Here is a 16,660-nt window from a genome sequence, read left to right as displayed (position 1 = left end):
ATGTTTATGTTTTATTATTTTGTATGATTATAAATTACTTAGTGTGCTATATATGCTTTGAATATTTACTCTGTTAATTGCTTGGGAAATTGAGACTATTTTAGAAAGACCTTAGGTTGTGTACTACTGACTGCGATTTGAACCAATCCTAGGAAGAATAATTTTTAAATACCCAATTTACCCCTATTGGAATACACCAATTCCAACACAATATTATTTAGATTTATGATGTGACAGTGTTATTCAGATTCATAATATGACAGTATTATTCAAAATCATGGTATGACAGTACTACACAAAACCATGATATGACAGTTTTATACATAATCATGAACATGCCAGATTTTATACAGACTTACGAAAATGAGAACCCTGATGGACTAATTATGTTTAGAACATGGTATCATTGCTAGTATATTATATCAGTGCAACCACACTATAGCAAGAGTATTGGTCATTGGATAGTCAATTAAGCCTAGAGGAGTGTAGAGTACCCCTTGGCAGTCCGGAGCAAATCGTACTTACAGACGCGTATAATTTGACTTAACTTGGTAGGCCAGCCAATGCTAAGTCTAACCATCGGGCCGCACAACCCGATCATGTGGGGTTATTACATGATAGTTATATAATTGTCCATTTAGGGAGGTTCTTCATGATTATATATGTTGATTTATGAACACAGAGAAATTTATTAAGCCAAAAGCATGTTTTTGAGAAAAGTATGTATTATCAAATATATATATATATATATATACAGCTGTGAGTACAATTTTACATGATTTCTCAAGTTAAAGTTAATTATTTAATGGATGTATTTTTGATACACTAAAACTCATGTTGTCATACACTGATAATAATTTATTCTATCTTACTGAGAGGTGTCTCACCCTATGATTATCCAATATTTTTCAGATGTCATGTGGAGTACAACAGTGATCGAGCAGCATAGTTAAGCGTGAGTAGGATAGAAGGTCGTGTTTAGAATTGTATTTATTTTATTTATGTTGTAATGAGTTCAAATTTTATTGTAATAATGAGATTGATATTGTTATATTATGATAGTTACTACTCTGGTGCTTTGCATTTAAGACCTTCCGCTAACTGTTTCAGTGATTATTATAATATGAAATATTCAGATTATTACAAGTGATATTAGAGAAATTGAACGAAATTTTCGGAACACCACCACACATAAAAGATGTGCTCATAAGTAATATCCACATGATTACGAAAACTTATTTTTGGGTTGACCTACACATGTACATGTGCCCACAGCTAATTTAAAATCTGGCACACATAGGCGTTGTGCCTTGTATTTATTAATTTTTCAAGTATTGTTAATATGAAATAGTATTAATTGATTTCACAAAACCGTTAATTCTATAATACTAAATTATTTTTCTTTTAAGTATTTAGTACAAAATTATGCATAAGTATTACAATTTGATTGTGGAAAAAGGAAAAAAAAAATTCACTTAAAATCCTCTAAAAGTAGAACAAAAATTGAGATTTGCATTTTAAAAACCTAAATCTGACATTGCCAAATTCATGCGTTTGAATCTTGAATCCATCTTATTCTCAATTTTTCTTCAATTGCAGAATATACATTTTCTGTTTCTCAGTTATTTAAAAATAAAAATAAATTTTTTTAAGATTTTTTTTTTGTCAAACAAAACAAAAATGTTTCACTCCCAAGTCTTTTTTAGTATCAACTGAGAACAAATTTTTACAACAATTCCATTTTTAAAAAATTTTAAAATAAAGACTTCTAAAATTTTGGAGAGGCAAGGTTTGTATCTACTTTAGTTCAACGCAACAGGACATACAAAGTCTCTTCCTCAACAAGGACAGACACTCTCCCTCTCTCTCTGAGTAGTAATTAAATTACAGAGACAACATTTTAATTCATTGCTTCGTCTCTTCCATATCTCTTTGTAGATTTCAACCGTACTTAAAATGCATTTATGGCCTCGGTGAGCAATAGTTCATCCATTAACATGGGAACCTTTCTTCATCCCACCATCACACGTGGCCCCATCTCGCAACAAGAAAAATTACATCACCATCAGCTCTTGACTTTCTAAGACAGCCTCCATTTCACCTGAAGCTGCCTCTTGAGCACCACTTCATTGCAGACATCTCGGAAAATAAAAATAAAAAATACCTACACCTTATGTCCCACGAGGTAAAATCAGCTATCAAATATTATAATATACATAAAATAAAAAATACAAGCATGCCAAAAGACACTGCCAGACTGTAATTTAACTGAGCACCATCAGTGACCTGTAAATGCCGTGTTACTCATTTGACAGAATTAACAGTACACAAATTCACTGCTGTTAGCATCTTACCAATGCGGAAATACCTTCTGAAATAAATCCCGAGGCTCGGTCACAGCCATGTCGGGGGTGGCGGCGAAGCCAAGCGTTCCAACTGTTCTGGAGGGCCTGAAATTGGACTACTTCAAGACCAACTGCAGAAAGCAAGTAATCTCTGAATAATTTTTCGCAGAAAAAGGTAATCTTATCTCGGTCCACAACAGAGAACAAAGATAAACATGGAGTTGGTGTGTACACAAATTTACAACCGGACCCTGTAGAAATTTGAAACCGTTACAATTAAATTAAACAGGAATTTAAAATTTTTTATTTGCACATATGTTTGGGATTCTAGGAATTCACCTGTAAGAATGGTGGTCTAACTTCATCCAGCCAGCTCACTTATTGGTGGACGGTCCATGACGTTGGAAGCAGTCATTGCAGTGCTTTGCAGCAGAGGATCAATATCAGGCAATTTAGGAATCTGCCGTCACATACCCAAAGAAAACGGTGAGATGACTTGGCCATGCACCCTCTGATCAGAAATCAATCATTAGAGAAGTGGTATCTGCTGAAATTGGGTTACCTGAGCTAGTAAATCAATTGTTCGCCGTAAGAGACGAGCTAGATCTCCCTCGTCCATTGCACAATCCATCATAATTTCCCTCCAGGTTAGACCAGAGCCCCAGGCTTCAACCATACCAGAAAATTGGCTATCCAAACCACAAAGTATCTGTATGCAAAGAATGCTACATCTTGTTTATCAACTCCAATGTGGACCATATGATGTAAGAAGACAATTCACTATTTCTCTAATAAGCTCACCTTTACCCCATGTTTTTCTTGAATTTCAAATAGCGAGCTTCTTTGTTCATCCAAAAAACTGATTACATCCAATACAGTGGTGGATGGTTCATAAATATAGCTGCAAGAAAGAAACTAAGGTCTCAGGCCATTTTAACTACTCTCCACATTCACTTGAGAGATTTTAAGCTGATCACTGAAGCCATATCCATCTGTATTTGCTTATTTAATTTTTCTCTTTTTTTAAAGTGCAGCTAGCAGTGCATGGCATGTTTTTAAGAGTGTAAAAATTTCAATTATTACAATAGAGTAAGACGATGTTTGACCATCCCATGATGGCTAAACTAGTCTATTGTCAGTTGCAATTAGTTTAAATCGCCAGAGACAATGTCAGGTACTAGAGATGGACAAATATTTTTTTTGTTGCTAGACAAAGTAAATATGAGATTGCCTATTGAAACATCAAAATATCCCCACAACAAATAGATTTAGCAAAATATCCATTAAAAAACTAGACTCATTTAAAAATCAGGTTTACAGCTTATCCGGCATATTCAATACCCATGAAAACCAAATACCAAACAATTCGATAATGTAACATCCCATATAGTCAAAGAAAAGTGGTCAAAAGTAAGAAGCTATAAACCAACAAACTCAAAAGAATACTTATTTATAAATAAATAAATATGATCCTTCAAATTTGAGCATGCATTTCACATCATGAGTCCCTTGTTACAACCAAAATGATGTCTTCTCAGCTCACTCACCAGAAAAGGACAGGTCCACACATCGGGAAAATTTGAACCATACCTGTTATTCTTCCAAGGCCGAACTTTAATCCCTTCAGAAACTAGACTTCCACAGACAGCAGCAAGCTGTGCAGGCTTCAGATCTAGTAAGATTTTATTCCGAAGAACCATTGCAAGCCAAAGTTCATTTTCTCCTCGAATTGCAGCAGCAGTTTCACCAAGAGGAAATATTACATGAGAATTGATATCCAATGCCCTAGTTTCATGTATAACATTGCTGATCTAAAAGAACAAAGAACAGTGATGTCAAATTATGTAGGAAGAGAAAAAAAATGCATCGACTCAACTCCTTTGTTGAATAAAAAGAACATGAACAGAACTAAAAAAAGGAGGTATTGTGCTTATATAAAATCGAGACAAGAAAATATTCATCCAATTGATCTAAACGAGGCATACAAAACACATCAACTATGTTTTTTTCTTTCATTAATTAGTCAAAGTATATACGTGAATGTAATATATCACTCTATATCAATATGTTTTCTATTGAGTAAATGTAGCTGACTGGATTAATATGTCAATTGCACATCCAATCAACAAATAAATAACAGTATAAAAAAATATTTTAGAATGCCGAGAAATGAACAGCTAGGTACACTAATATTACCTGCAGAAATTCTTTCCAACCAGATGGTTCAATTTGCTCCATTCTACTAATCAAACGGTTTGATCTAGCCTTCAACCGTTTAATCTTTTCTTCAATTAATTTAGTCATATCTATAATTTTCTTATATTCTTTAAAGCCTTCTGTGCGTGCAATCCTCTTCTTTAAACGTGAAACTTTGTTTCTCTGTTCCTTGTAACATTCCACAGCATACGCTTGTGACATTTGTAAGGCCTGTCAATAAGGGTAAAAAGGGGAGCCATATATTAAATACCATAATTGTGGGTCCTTTTAATTGTAATCATATTAATTAAATATAAGTGCCATGCCCTAATACTTTGGGCTCAAAAAGATTTTTTTCTTCTTCTGCAACTCTAGCATAGAGGGGGAAAATTTACCATTAATAGCGAACGAATAGTGGTAACAGTAGCAGCAGCAACAAAACCAACCAACTATTTAAGGGCTACTAGAATTCGTTTTTTTGCCACTATACAACATAGATTCATTATCCCTGCTAGTCTACAAACTAAATATTTAATTAAGCAAAAAATACGAACCAAGGAACCTAAAGTTAAAGAAACCATTTTCTTCCTCAATAAGGAAGTCTTCCATATTTATATTCATTGACTTATAGAAAGCATATGATAGGGCCTTATGGAAAGATGGGTGGGGGAATATGTGGAACTGAACAGGAATGGATCGACTTGCAAAAAAAAAAATGATAATCCATTTTCTTTTATTTACTATGGTGAGAGCAATAAAAAGAGCAGTAAGTGAATTTCCAATAACAATGAGCTTACACTGGCTGTCAGCACTAAGCTATGATGGTTTTGGCTAATTATGAAAAATTTACTCAGAAATTTCAAGACGAGAGCTCATGGTACTTGTTCCATCTAACATGCTATAGTTTTAGCTATCGAATATAGATCTGAAAGTTATTTTAAATTAGAACTACTACAAAAACATTTTTAACATAAAGATTTTCTCACTGCGAACAATTTTACAATAAAATGAATGGCATGCAAAACCATGAGTAGCATTGTGAAAGTTTACAAATATATTGAAAAGTGATCAGCTTCATTATATTGTACCAAAACCGATGGGGGGTGGTGAAGAGAAAGTAAGCCAAGACAGATAAGGAGGAGAAATACTCCAGGATGTAGTGTGCGTAACTCCTGAGAGAGTAAATTTCAACAAGACAGCTACGAAGCCAACTGTGCTTGCTTTATGACAAGAAATTCTGGGCATTCTCCAGGGGGGAAAGAAGCATAATTGAAATGAAGACTGAGATAGATGAGTGGCAATATTAGAATAGATAAAAAAGGAATTGATGAATTAAAGGAAATTTAGGATAGCTACCAGTGAGGACAACATGGGGGAAAAAAAAAATGAGACATGAGTGCCTATTACTTAATCAAATTTATGACCTAAAATAGAGCTGAATGGAGAGAAATGATTTATGTAGCTAACCCAAAGTAGCTGGGAGAATTACTGTGAGCTAACTCAGAGCTTTAGTTGGCATTGATAACTTCTGAACTGTGTATCAGTCTAGTCTATGGATTACCTCATCATCTTCAGAAAGACTATTCAAAACTGGAACATTCAAACTCCAAGACCATGTCTCCAGAGAACCTTCCATGCTCCATAAACCCCCAAGTTCAGAATCAGCAAGCTTCTCCCACTGTATTTCCTCTTTATCAAGAAGCATCTTCATAATTTCCCGAGGCAAAGAATCGCCTTCAGCTAATGCAACATCTGGAAAGCCAGTCCTATAAATTATTTTAATCCACTTCTCTGTAAATAAATACCAAGAGTTATCTGAACCAAGAGCCACATAATAAGATGGTAGAATGTCCTGTTGCTTTTCAATCTCACCAACATTCAACTCTGTTCTCACTACATCTACTGTGAAGAGGTTATTTGTGCAAACCTGACAATAAAACAAGGATTAAAAAAATTACATTATGCAATAAATCAAGAGAATATATATGGTATAAACCAGAACCCTGATACGTGTGTGCATGTGCTTGTAGAATGAGGATCGAAAAAAGTTAAATTATGGTGTCAATCAAGAGAACAAATTTTAAAGAAAGGCTTCAAAAAGTTAAATAATGCTGCCAACAACTACAACAATAATTGGAAATCTGATTTAGTACGGGAATTGGTTGGTACTGATAAAACAAGGGAAATTTTGCAACAGGTGCCGGCGGGTAAAAGTGGGCAGGATATTTTTTTTTGGAAGTCTGCCCCAGACGGTAATTTTTCTACAAAAACGGCTTGGGAGGCAGTGAGGAGCAGAAGTGATAATTTTTTGTGGAATGACTAGTTTTGGCATTCTTTATTGCCCAGAAGAATCTCAATGTGTTTATGGACAAAGCCTGGTGTAGATGCTTGGCTGTAGATGATAAAATTCAGACCAAAGGAATATCAATGGCTTCGGCTTGTGATTGCTGCGTTCAGAGAAGTCAGGAAAACATTGATCATATTCTTTCTTTAGGAGAGGTGGCTTCAGAGGTTTGGCGTTGGGCTAGTGTGGCATTGGGGATTTCTTTCCAACGATCTCTTCCTTGAAAAAATAAAATGGCAAATTGGTTCCACTATGCAAAAAAATCGTCTATTAAAGGTATTTTAATCGGGCTGATTCCATGTTTGATTACGTGGTGCCTCTGGAATCGAAGATGTAAAGCGAGAATGGGAGTTTATCAAAGTGCAGATTAGATGTGGAGAAGTGTTCGATTCTGGGTTAGTTTTATTGCTGAGAGCACCATTTCTTTTCAAAAATTGAAGAAGTCGGACATTAAGATTTTGAATGAGTTTCAAATTAAGCATCAGGGAGTTTGCGATAAGCCTGAAAAAATTATTTCATGGGTTAAACCTCCAATAGGATGGATAAAACTTAATTGTGATGGAAGTTGTAGGGGCAATCCGGATACTTCAGGTGGAGGAATTATTCGGGATTGCCATGGCATGGTAAAAGCAACTTTTTCAAGTTATTTTGGCAATGGTACGAATAATAGTGCGGAATTAAAAGTAATTAGGGAAGAAATTCGTTTATGTAAATATTTGCATTATGTTAATGTGATTATTAAAAGTGACTCGTGAATTATAGTTGATTGGTTTCGGAAAGGTAGATGTACTTTGTGGTATCTTTGGGAATTTTGGGAGGAGCTCGTGGCAGAGTTAAAAGGAGTGAATGTCATGGTGATGCATCAATATAGGGAAGGCAATAGTGCGGCGGATTTTCTTGTTAAAGAAGGAGAAATGGGAAACAATGTAATCTACGAAGAACAACACCTTCTACCACGTTATCTGAAAGATATCCTTTGGATGTAGGTGGGGTCTTGTTTCCGTTCGTCGTTAGTTCATCTCTAAAGTTTAGTTTGGTGTATTTCATTTTGTTTTTGGTTGTTTTTATGTTTTTATCTCCTTTGTTAGTTATGTTTAATTTTGTTTGCCTTAGTTTGGTTGGTTGGTTTTAACTTGTAACCACGGTATTCCTCCGCCAAAAGTGAGGGTTTATTAATAAATAAATGGAGGTGTCGCCCTCTTTTAGCAAAAAGAAAAAAACTACAACAATAACCAAGCCTTCCCTTAGGTCTCACAAGGGTTGCCATATGAAACCGTTTCTGCCATTGTCCAAGATCAGCTTACCATAGATGTGTTCGTTCAACTCATTATTTGTTAAAATTATACTGCCCACCAGTCAAACCTTTGATTACTTTGATATTGCCAAGGCATGTGGTGTTGTGACTCTTGTCAATCCAAGTGCCAAGGCAATAGCAGAAGGTACTTGTCATGGGTTATCTTGTGGGATTCAGTGAATTGACACTTATGTTGATAAGGAGAGAGCACAGAGATGCAGAGTTGTTTGAGAACATACTCACATGGTCAGAGATGGACATGGTTCAGGCCATGGCCTTTGATAGAGTTGCTGCAATGACTGGTTATGGTTAGTGTTGCCAGATGGTTAACTCGGGTATCTCAAGTGCCTCATTGACATATGGTCTTTGTTTGCGTGTGGGATAAATCATGGTTAAAGAGAAAATCTTACATGACACAAGGTGTTGAACCACAAGCTCCGTGCAGTGTCAATGACAAAGACTGCAATGTTGACATGTTGACCAGATAGGACAGTAACTTGGCAGTTTTCCTTGTAGGAACTGACATGCATGCTTGTCTAAAGGATAATTTGAGGGTTGACATATCGCAATGTTCCAAGCTACCTATTTGTAGACATAGTCAGTTATGCCTTCTTGGCAAATGCTGGCAGCGTCCAACACAATTTAGGCAGTTGTGGTTGTCAACTGTGAAAATATGACATGTTGGCGGCGGCATGGGACAAGAGAGGAAATTCATCCATGGTGTTCCTGCACATGTCTTCAGCGTGTAATCCTCGTCTTGAATGAGAATAAAGGTTAGGAGGTGTTGCTCCTGTAAATTTTGTTGCCTTGTATATGTTATATTCACTTTACACTCTTGCAGGATCAACCAAAGAATTGTGTGTCGTTGACTTAACCAAGTGAGACCTGGTAGCCAGAATCATGATGTGCTGTGAGAACTTAGACACGGTGACACCATCCATCTTTAGCAGTCTCATTTTTGCAATTTCTACTTCTTGGATGTTCTGTTTCTTAGTTACTAATATTTTGATCCATAGAGTCCAACTGAACTTTTATTTTGATTCTAAAGGTATTCTATAATCACAGAGACACCCAAAGCACTTATCCATTCTACTCAACCAGCTTTTAACCCTACCACATTTTCCTCAATTTCTCCATCAACCTGCATAACAAATCCATTATCCATGGTGTACCAAAATCTACTCATACTAGGGATTTCTTGATCATCAAGTTTAATCTTTTCTTCATTATTTCTCCTAAAATGACTAAAACTGCATTTGACATATTCTGTCTCATTTTTACTTATCGTGGAACTTCTAAATTCTAAAGCTTTTCTGCATGATGCTAATTTTGATTCTACTCCACCCCTAGTTTCATCAACCAAGATGTCATCTACAAACATGTGAAACAACATGCATCACAAAATCTCATTTTGGATATGTCTAGTAAATTCATCCATAACTCAAGGCAAAACCCTGATGTACAAGAGGATAAAGCATGTGTATTTTGTGGTAATCCATAACTCTAGATATGTTGTTGACTCCAAGTGTCATAGTTTTCTTGCTTATTTTCCTCAAAATTTTAACATACTTCTTTCCTAAACAAGAAACCATGACACTTGCCATAACAACACATCTAAACTGCCATAAAATAGTACAATGACTATGAAATTGACCATGTAAGGGCATACCCAGGCATGGAAGAAAAAATTAAAAGTTCCAAGAAACAAGTAATTCAGGATAACCCAAAAGTCAAATTTGGATGCCTCAGAAGTACTCATTGAACAGTTACAACTTCCAAGTTGACAGCAATGGCAAATAGGTCCAACATTCATTATTCGTCCAGATAAACAGTAACATCTCCACTTAACTCATAAATGTTCCTAGTTTGAGTGACTTCAGCTTCAAGATAGAAAATGGCAAAAAGAAAAAAAATTAGGCAATCTGAATCTCCTTCTACGATGATGTCTGAGGTGAAAAACAAGGCAAATCTCAAAGGTATATACAAATAGTAATACCACTAGATGTGTATTTGCATATGAGTAAGACATACACGGTGGTTAGGCAGATCACTAGAACAAATGTAATTGGCATTGAATGTTCCTAGTTAGAGTGGTTTCAGCTTCAAGATACAGATGGCAGTCAGATGAAAATTAGGAATCTAAATATCCTTTTATGATGCCTGAGGCACAAGGCAAATCTCAACAAAGGTATAGACAAATAACACAAGGCGCGTGTATTTGCATATAAGACATATACATGTTGGTTGGGCAGAACATTAGAACGCAAGTAATTAGCTTATATACCCTTAAGAATTTAATAGCCCTTAAGTTGTCAGGAAGAAATCCTGCCAATTGTGTAAATTGGAAGAAAAGGATTCATGTAGCCAACCCAATCTAGGCTTGGTTTGTTATTTGTTGTTGTACTATGAGTAGAAACCCCTTATTTCAGAAAACAAGGGTTTCAATGAATGGAGAGAAAAACAGCGATTCTCCATGATATCCCCAAAACAACTGATGGACAACAAATTATAATGCCTGGATTCTGGACAATACTTCGGTGAAAGATTTGTTTAATCAGTCTACATAAGATTTTGAGCAAGTTCATAAGCCAAATCTAATAAGGAACCCAGTAAACAATTTCCTGTGTAGTCCAGCAAACATGAAATACCGAAAGTCCAATATCTGACCAACTTTTAACTAACTCCATCAGCTTTTCAATTTGGTCTTCTCTTTTTCATGACAGAAGCATTATGTTCAGGAATGCCTCATCATCTATTGAAAATGAATTAATGTGAATTAAAGATGGTGCTAACTAACAGATTGCCACAAGTTAAATCATATATTCAATTCCAGCCCCCAAAAAAAATTTTCTTCTCACTGTTTAAAAAAATAATCCAAAAGATTCATTCTGTATCAAAATCTCTCATTTAAAACAGTTCTTCATAAGTGTGCATGCTCATCTGGGAATAGCAGTTGGATGACAATAACCACCTAGCATGTTACAACCAAGGTCTTAAATTTTGATTTCAACTCAAATTTCAAAACTCCAAAAGTACGGAAATTTTGATGGAAATTTTGATTTTGATTTGAAAAAATAACGGAAATCAGTAGTAAAACATGGAATTCTTTTTTTGAAACTTTAGAAACGATTAATAGACATAATATTATAAGTTTTAAGACTAAATATTACAAGTTAAATACACCTATGTTGTGTATGAGGTGGAAAAGTTGTCATATAATACGTGTATCAAACATATTCAGTTAATACAAATGAAATACATAAATAATTTAAATATTATTTGTTATACAGATAATGATAATTTAGACATGAATGGCTAAATAAAATGTTGTTGTAATAAAATGTTGTTGTAAATTTATTTTTTCATATAATTTCAAATGCCCTTTTAATAATCTTTTGTTTCGAAAAAAAAAATTAAATTAAGAGAGAAATTTCACTTTACTCCTAAGTCCCTGATTTTAATTCCGAGGAAATTTCATTATATAGTTAAATTTTGACAAGCATTGCTAAGATTTCCATATTTCGATAAATTTTGGATAATTTATAGAAATTTCAATGGACATTATGTAAGGTGGAAATCGACTGCCATTTCGATTTCAAGGGGGATGGAAACCCGAAACTTCGACAGAAATTTCGACAAATTCATGGAAATTTAAAACCATGGTTACAACAAACCAGCACCACAATCCCCATATTTGGTACATCAAACTTTTCAAATATTGCAACCTATTAAAACACCAATTTATCCCAAAAGCTAAAGCTGTTACGTACCCCCCTGCCTCTTTCAAGAAAAAATGCAACCCCCCTCCCGTTCATGGACATTTGAACAAGTCCAAGTTGAAGAGAAGCAGAAATACAAAGAAATGATGTGCACTGTAACAAGCATAATGGTGGAATAAACATAGGTCAAGAGACCTGAAAGCAAGTCCACCAAATTCAATGGTCCAATACCATGTCAGACACCATAAATTATCCCGAAAAAGTAAAAGCTCTTAGGATTAGGCCCGACACTGTATATCAAGCATTCAAGCTATTCAACACAAGTTACAGAACCAATTTCTTCCCCCCTGCTAAGCATTTAAGACAACAAATTACACGTGTACCCAAAGATACATTTAACAACAAATTGTTTGGGCTTCTATATCACTGCTCTTCAGTAACAAAATCAGGGCACAAAAGAATGAAGCAAACACGGCATAGAGACCATATCCCCAACAGCAGAGGCCGCATAGCCTTCAAGATGTGGTGGTTCTATACTTCTACTCTTAGCTACAGTCTAAAAGAAACAAAATAAATAAATAAAATTAAATAAAAACCAAATAAGATTTAAAAAAAAAACAAAAAGAAACAAAAAGGCAACTCCCAAACATTCTAGTTAGTAGATAATAAGTTAACACCCATCTTACACTCTTATATTGATCCTGCTTGGTCCAAAGCAAATAAAATTCAACAAAGACCTGCACCTATAATGGACAAAAAAAATTGAAAAAATGAGGAAGCAGTTGCTCTGCAGATTCTAACTCAACCTAGGGTGCAGCAGAAAAAGCACCTTCACCCAAAATATAACTAATGTATGAGACAACTTCCCAATGACAAGCGTTGCTCAATAACTGGTCATAATAATCCTTTTCCAATAAGTATCTTCATCTTCCCTAACAAAAGTCAAAAACTCTCTGGTAAGGAGCTTCATTAATGACAATGTGAGATGACAAAAAATGTTCCCCTTCCCCCACTTTACAAGGTTGTCAATCTGCAGCTTCCCCAGCTTCTTGTGCAAATAAGATGGGATAGGCAACAAGAAATTAAGCTAGCCTCAGAAAGACAGGAGGTTGTGAATATGGAAAGCTAGCTAAGGAACCCCTGACAGAAGTAGTTTACATTTTCGCTGCCTTTAGACTATCCCTCTTCAAATTAGTGAGGCTGACTTTTATTTTCCAATTACGAAATGCCACAAATCAAAGAAGCCCAATGATGCGTTCAAACTCCTCCTAAAGACAATGTCAACTGTGTTTTTTTTTTTCCCATTTTAAAAAAATTATAAATGCACAACATCTCTATCCAAACTTGTTAAAAGGACAATGTCCGCGGAGATTCTTTTTCAGTTTATGTGAATTAATTAAGAAAAGTTCAAAAATAAAATTATAAAATGCACAAAATCTCTATTCAATCTTCCTCCAAAATGCCAATGTCTACAGAGATTCTTTTTCAGAAGTTGAGTCAATTTTAAGAAAAACAAAAAATAACAACATACCAACCAGTGTACAAGGCTCCCATGCCACATTTGGGGTTTGGAAAAGGCATGGCATAATTTGAGCACATGTTCTGTAGGCAGTAGCGGATCTACTGCTGCAAGAAGGGGCGGGATCCCCAACATCCAAATTTATAAAATATTGTTGTAAATTTAATGTTCTTTTTAATGTTATATATTCTTTTTTAATATTGAGGTCTGCCACTTCCACAGACCCTGCATATGCCGGAGCTTTGTGCACAGGGCTGCCCTTTACCATTATTCCCTAAATTATTTAGATGCTTATTGAGATTCGACAGTACAATAGAAGTTTATCTTCCTTTTAAAATCGCTCCATATCCTATCCTACTAAATTCTAAAAGCCTCTAACGATCAATGGGTGCGTGCTGTTCCTCTAGGCTCCACTAAATTATAAGGGAAGGATATGACTACAGTATCTTACAAAAATCATTTAAAATATCTTGTACTCATGTCTTACATTCAATACAAAAACCCAAATCCTTCTACGAACTTTGAAATATGCTTGAACTTCTCATTTACCTAAACTTTAATACTTCAGTTAACCTCTTTTTCCAAAAAAACACACTATAATGTCATCACCATACACTACAATTAAACAGATGAAAATCCAACACTTAAAGGATAATTTCTAATAAATATTCAACTTTCTTTTTCTTCCTAATCAAAGACTGGATTCTAGAAACTGGTTTTTTTTTTTTTTTTTTCCCTAAAAGAGGGCGGCACCTCCTTTCTTTATTAGAAAACCCCTCACTTATGGCAGAGGAATACCGTGGTTCCAACAAAACAAACTACAAACAGATAGAAACTTAACGAAACGAAAATGAAACAAAGACAAAACAACACATTAGACTCTTAAATTAGAAAGACCAATTCTGTCAAGTTGTATCATGCCTATAATTAGACGGGGTAAAGAAGCAAACTCCAGATATCTCATAGTGATGCCTTCCTCTCATTCTAGAAATTGGTTATAACATTGATAAAGCTATATTTTGATGATATTTTGCTCAACGCTTTGATGTAATTTTTTCTTTATTAAATATTTTTTATTTTATTTTATTTTATTTTATATATACATTCCTTTTGTGTGTGTAATAAATATATTCATTTCTCTTTTGGGATATAAAGGCTTTTTCTTAAAAAAAAATTAGGCGTTCAAACATCAATTTCACAAGGATGAAGTGTCTCCAAATTATTGCAAATGAAAAAAATAGTACACATACATACAAAAATAAGTGATATAATACAACTCTTTGTCATTTATAGTCATATTTATATTTTTAATAAATGAAATTTAAGATTAGCATAAAATATTTATTAAATCACTAAATTGCAAATGAAATGCAAGAAAAATATAAACATTAGACATTATAATTTTTTTTGAACAACTCTAATCCCCCTCCCCCTATTTCACAAATACTTAGATCAACGACTGCCTCTAGGTTTGAAGATAGCATCCTCAGCACTGTGCAATTTGTGATGAGGCCCTTTTTTAATCAAGCAGAGAAGTCAACCCAAAATAGTAGCACTTCTAAAATTATAAGAACTAATAATCATTTTAAGCAACATATTCAACACCTTTGGCAGCTTGCACCAACAAAGAAAGGCATAGAAACCTCACCATTTTCTTGACTTTTGAACCATTGAATGAATCAACCTTGCCCAAATATACAGCAGCGACTTTGTGTTGAACTCCTTTTGTATCTCTATATTGCAAGCATACAAAAGGTAAATTCCCATTTTCCAATTCATTCAACAAAGGTTTCAAAGTAGATATTCTCATCAATTCCATCCTCCTTCGCATTTCACTCCGTAATCGCTTTTCTGCCTGAGAAAAATTTCAAAATAGATTATTTTCACAAGCATGCACGCAGAAGGAGAGTGTTAATATACAAGAAGTTGTAATCAGATGAACATAATTTCTAATTAACTTGACTTGTAAATGGTAGAATAACAGGACTGGTACAAGCAGTTAACTTAACGAAACTCCAGGGTTTTTTAAGCAGATAAAGAGTACATAACTACCTCATGCAGACAATAAAATAATTGCATGAGTACCTCAGGTAGACATAAAATTATGAACCACAGACAACCATGAAGGATATAAAGTTTCATACCAACCAAAAAGGATTCCTATTTATATTGCCAAAGTCAATGGACCAGCTAAAAGTAAAGATTAGCAAAGTACCCACCCTTAATTCTTCCTGCAGATCAGCAATCTCCTTGTATGCCTTACCTGATAATAGCTTCCGGCTCTTCCTATCAATTGCATCATCACCAACCTCCATAGTCAGCAACTCAACCTCTTTCTGTATTTTATTTAGCTCCTCTTTTGAAGCAAGCAAAACATTGCTTCCAACATAGTTTCCAAAACTTTGATCAACCAACTTCCTAGCTTCTTCCAGTGTTCGTCGAGCTCGAAAAACATCCTTGTCATCTGGTTCATTAGACCTGCAAGTTACTTTTGCACCCTGTGGAGTCCTAAAACTAATAATTTAGTGCAATACATCAGCATCAAGAAAATCACATGAAGTGATAAATGAAGGAGCATACCGCAAGAAGATTCAGCACCATTCCATATGAAGCAGTGAATTGTGAAACAAGAGGTTCAACCCCAGCAAACAGAAGCTTACAACACTGTTCAGCACCTTCAAAAGGAGTTTGAACAAGCACTACATTTCCCCTTTCATCAGTGCCTCTACGTCCAGCACGCCCAGCCATTTGAAGCAGTTCATTTGGGCTTAAACAAATGTGACCACTTTCACCCCTTTTGCTAAGAGATGCAATAACAGCTGTCCTAGCAGGCATGTTGATTCCTGCAGCAAGTGTTTCTGTAGCGAAGACAATCTTGACAAGTCCTTTTTGAAACAGTTCTTCAATAAAGGATTTCCATAGAGGTAAACAGCCAGCATGATGTGCTGCAACCCCCTGCAGAAGGCTTTTAAGAGCAGAATCCCTGACAGCGTCAGGGTACTGAATACGAAACCTCTTCAATGCAAGCTCAACCTCACTCTTCTCACACTCATCTAGGAGGTTGCTATCTTCAAGATATTGAACAGCAGCATCACATCCTTTCCTGCTAAAAATAAACCATATCGCCGGCAGCATATCCCCTGCCTTGAGGTGCCACAATGTATCCCTAACCTGAGGAACCTGAAAATAAAAACATCAAAACTTACAATTACATGACTTTTCCCCTTATTTAAGGAGGATACG

The 16,660-nt window shown here is 35.1% G+C and overlaps 1 protein-coding gene across 10 annotated transcripts in view; it reads right to left on the bottom strand.

Moving 5' to 3' along the window:
- Positions 1-1,774: 1,774 nt before the first annotated feature.
- Positions 1,775-16,660, bottom strand: part of LOC131144136 (DExH-box ATP-dependent RNA helicase DExH15 chloroplastic) — a 42,269-nt gene continuing 27,383 nt past the window's right edge. The window contains exons 8-18 of one of the 10 annotated variants that reach the window (XR_009133718.1): positions 15,998-16,597; positions 15,637-15,915; positions 15,066-15,272; positions 6,103-6,468; positions 4,542-4,772; positions 3,936-4,156; positions 3,147-3,246; positions 2,908-3,054; positions 2,685-2,805; positions 2,369-2,596; positions 1,775-2,170 (exon numbers count right to left, since the gene is read on the bottom strand). Coding sequence is in view for 4 of the 10 variants with exons in the window: in XM_058092550.1 (XP_057948533.1) it covers positions 2,707-2,805; positions 2,908-3,054; positions 3,147-3,246; positions 3,936-4,156; positions 4,542-4,772; positions 6,103-6,468; positions 15,066-15,272; positions 15,637-15,915; positions 15,998-16,597 (2,250 nt within the window). In the remaining 6 variants the exon portion in view is untranslated. Of the gene's footprint in view, positions 2,597-2,684; positions 2,806-2,907; positions 3,055-3,146; positions 3,247-3,935; positions 4,157-4,541; positions 4,773-6,102; positions 6,469-15,065; positions 15,273-15,636; positions 15,916-15,997; positions 16,598-16,660 lie in introns of all 10 variants that reach the window. The other 9 variants (XR_009133715.1, XR_009133719.1, XR_009133716.1 and 6 more) reach the window with 9 other exon arrangements.

Source organism: Malania oleifera, chromosome 12 (assembly GCF_029873635.1).
Source record: "Malania oleifera isolate guangnan ecotype guangnan chromosome 12, ASM2987363v1, whole genome shotgun sequence".
NCBI lineage: Eukaryota > Viridiplantae > Streptophyta > Magnoliopsida > Santalales > Ximeniaceae > Malania > Malania oleifera.
This window is presented reverse-complemented; position numbering and strand designations above follow the sequence as displayed.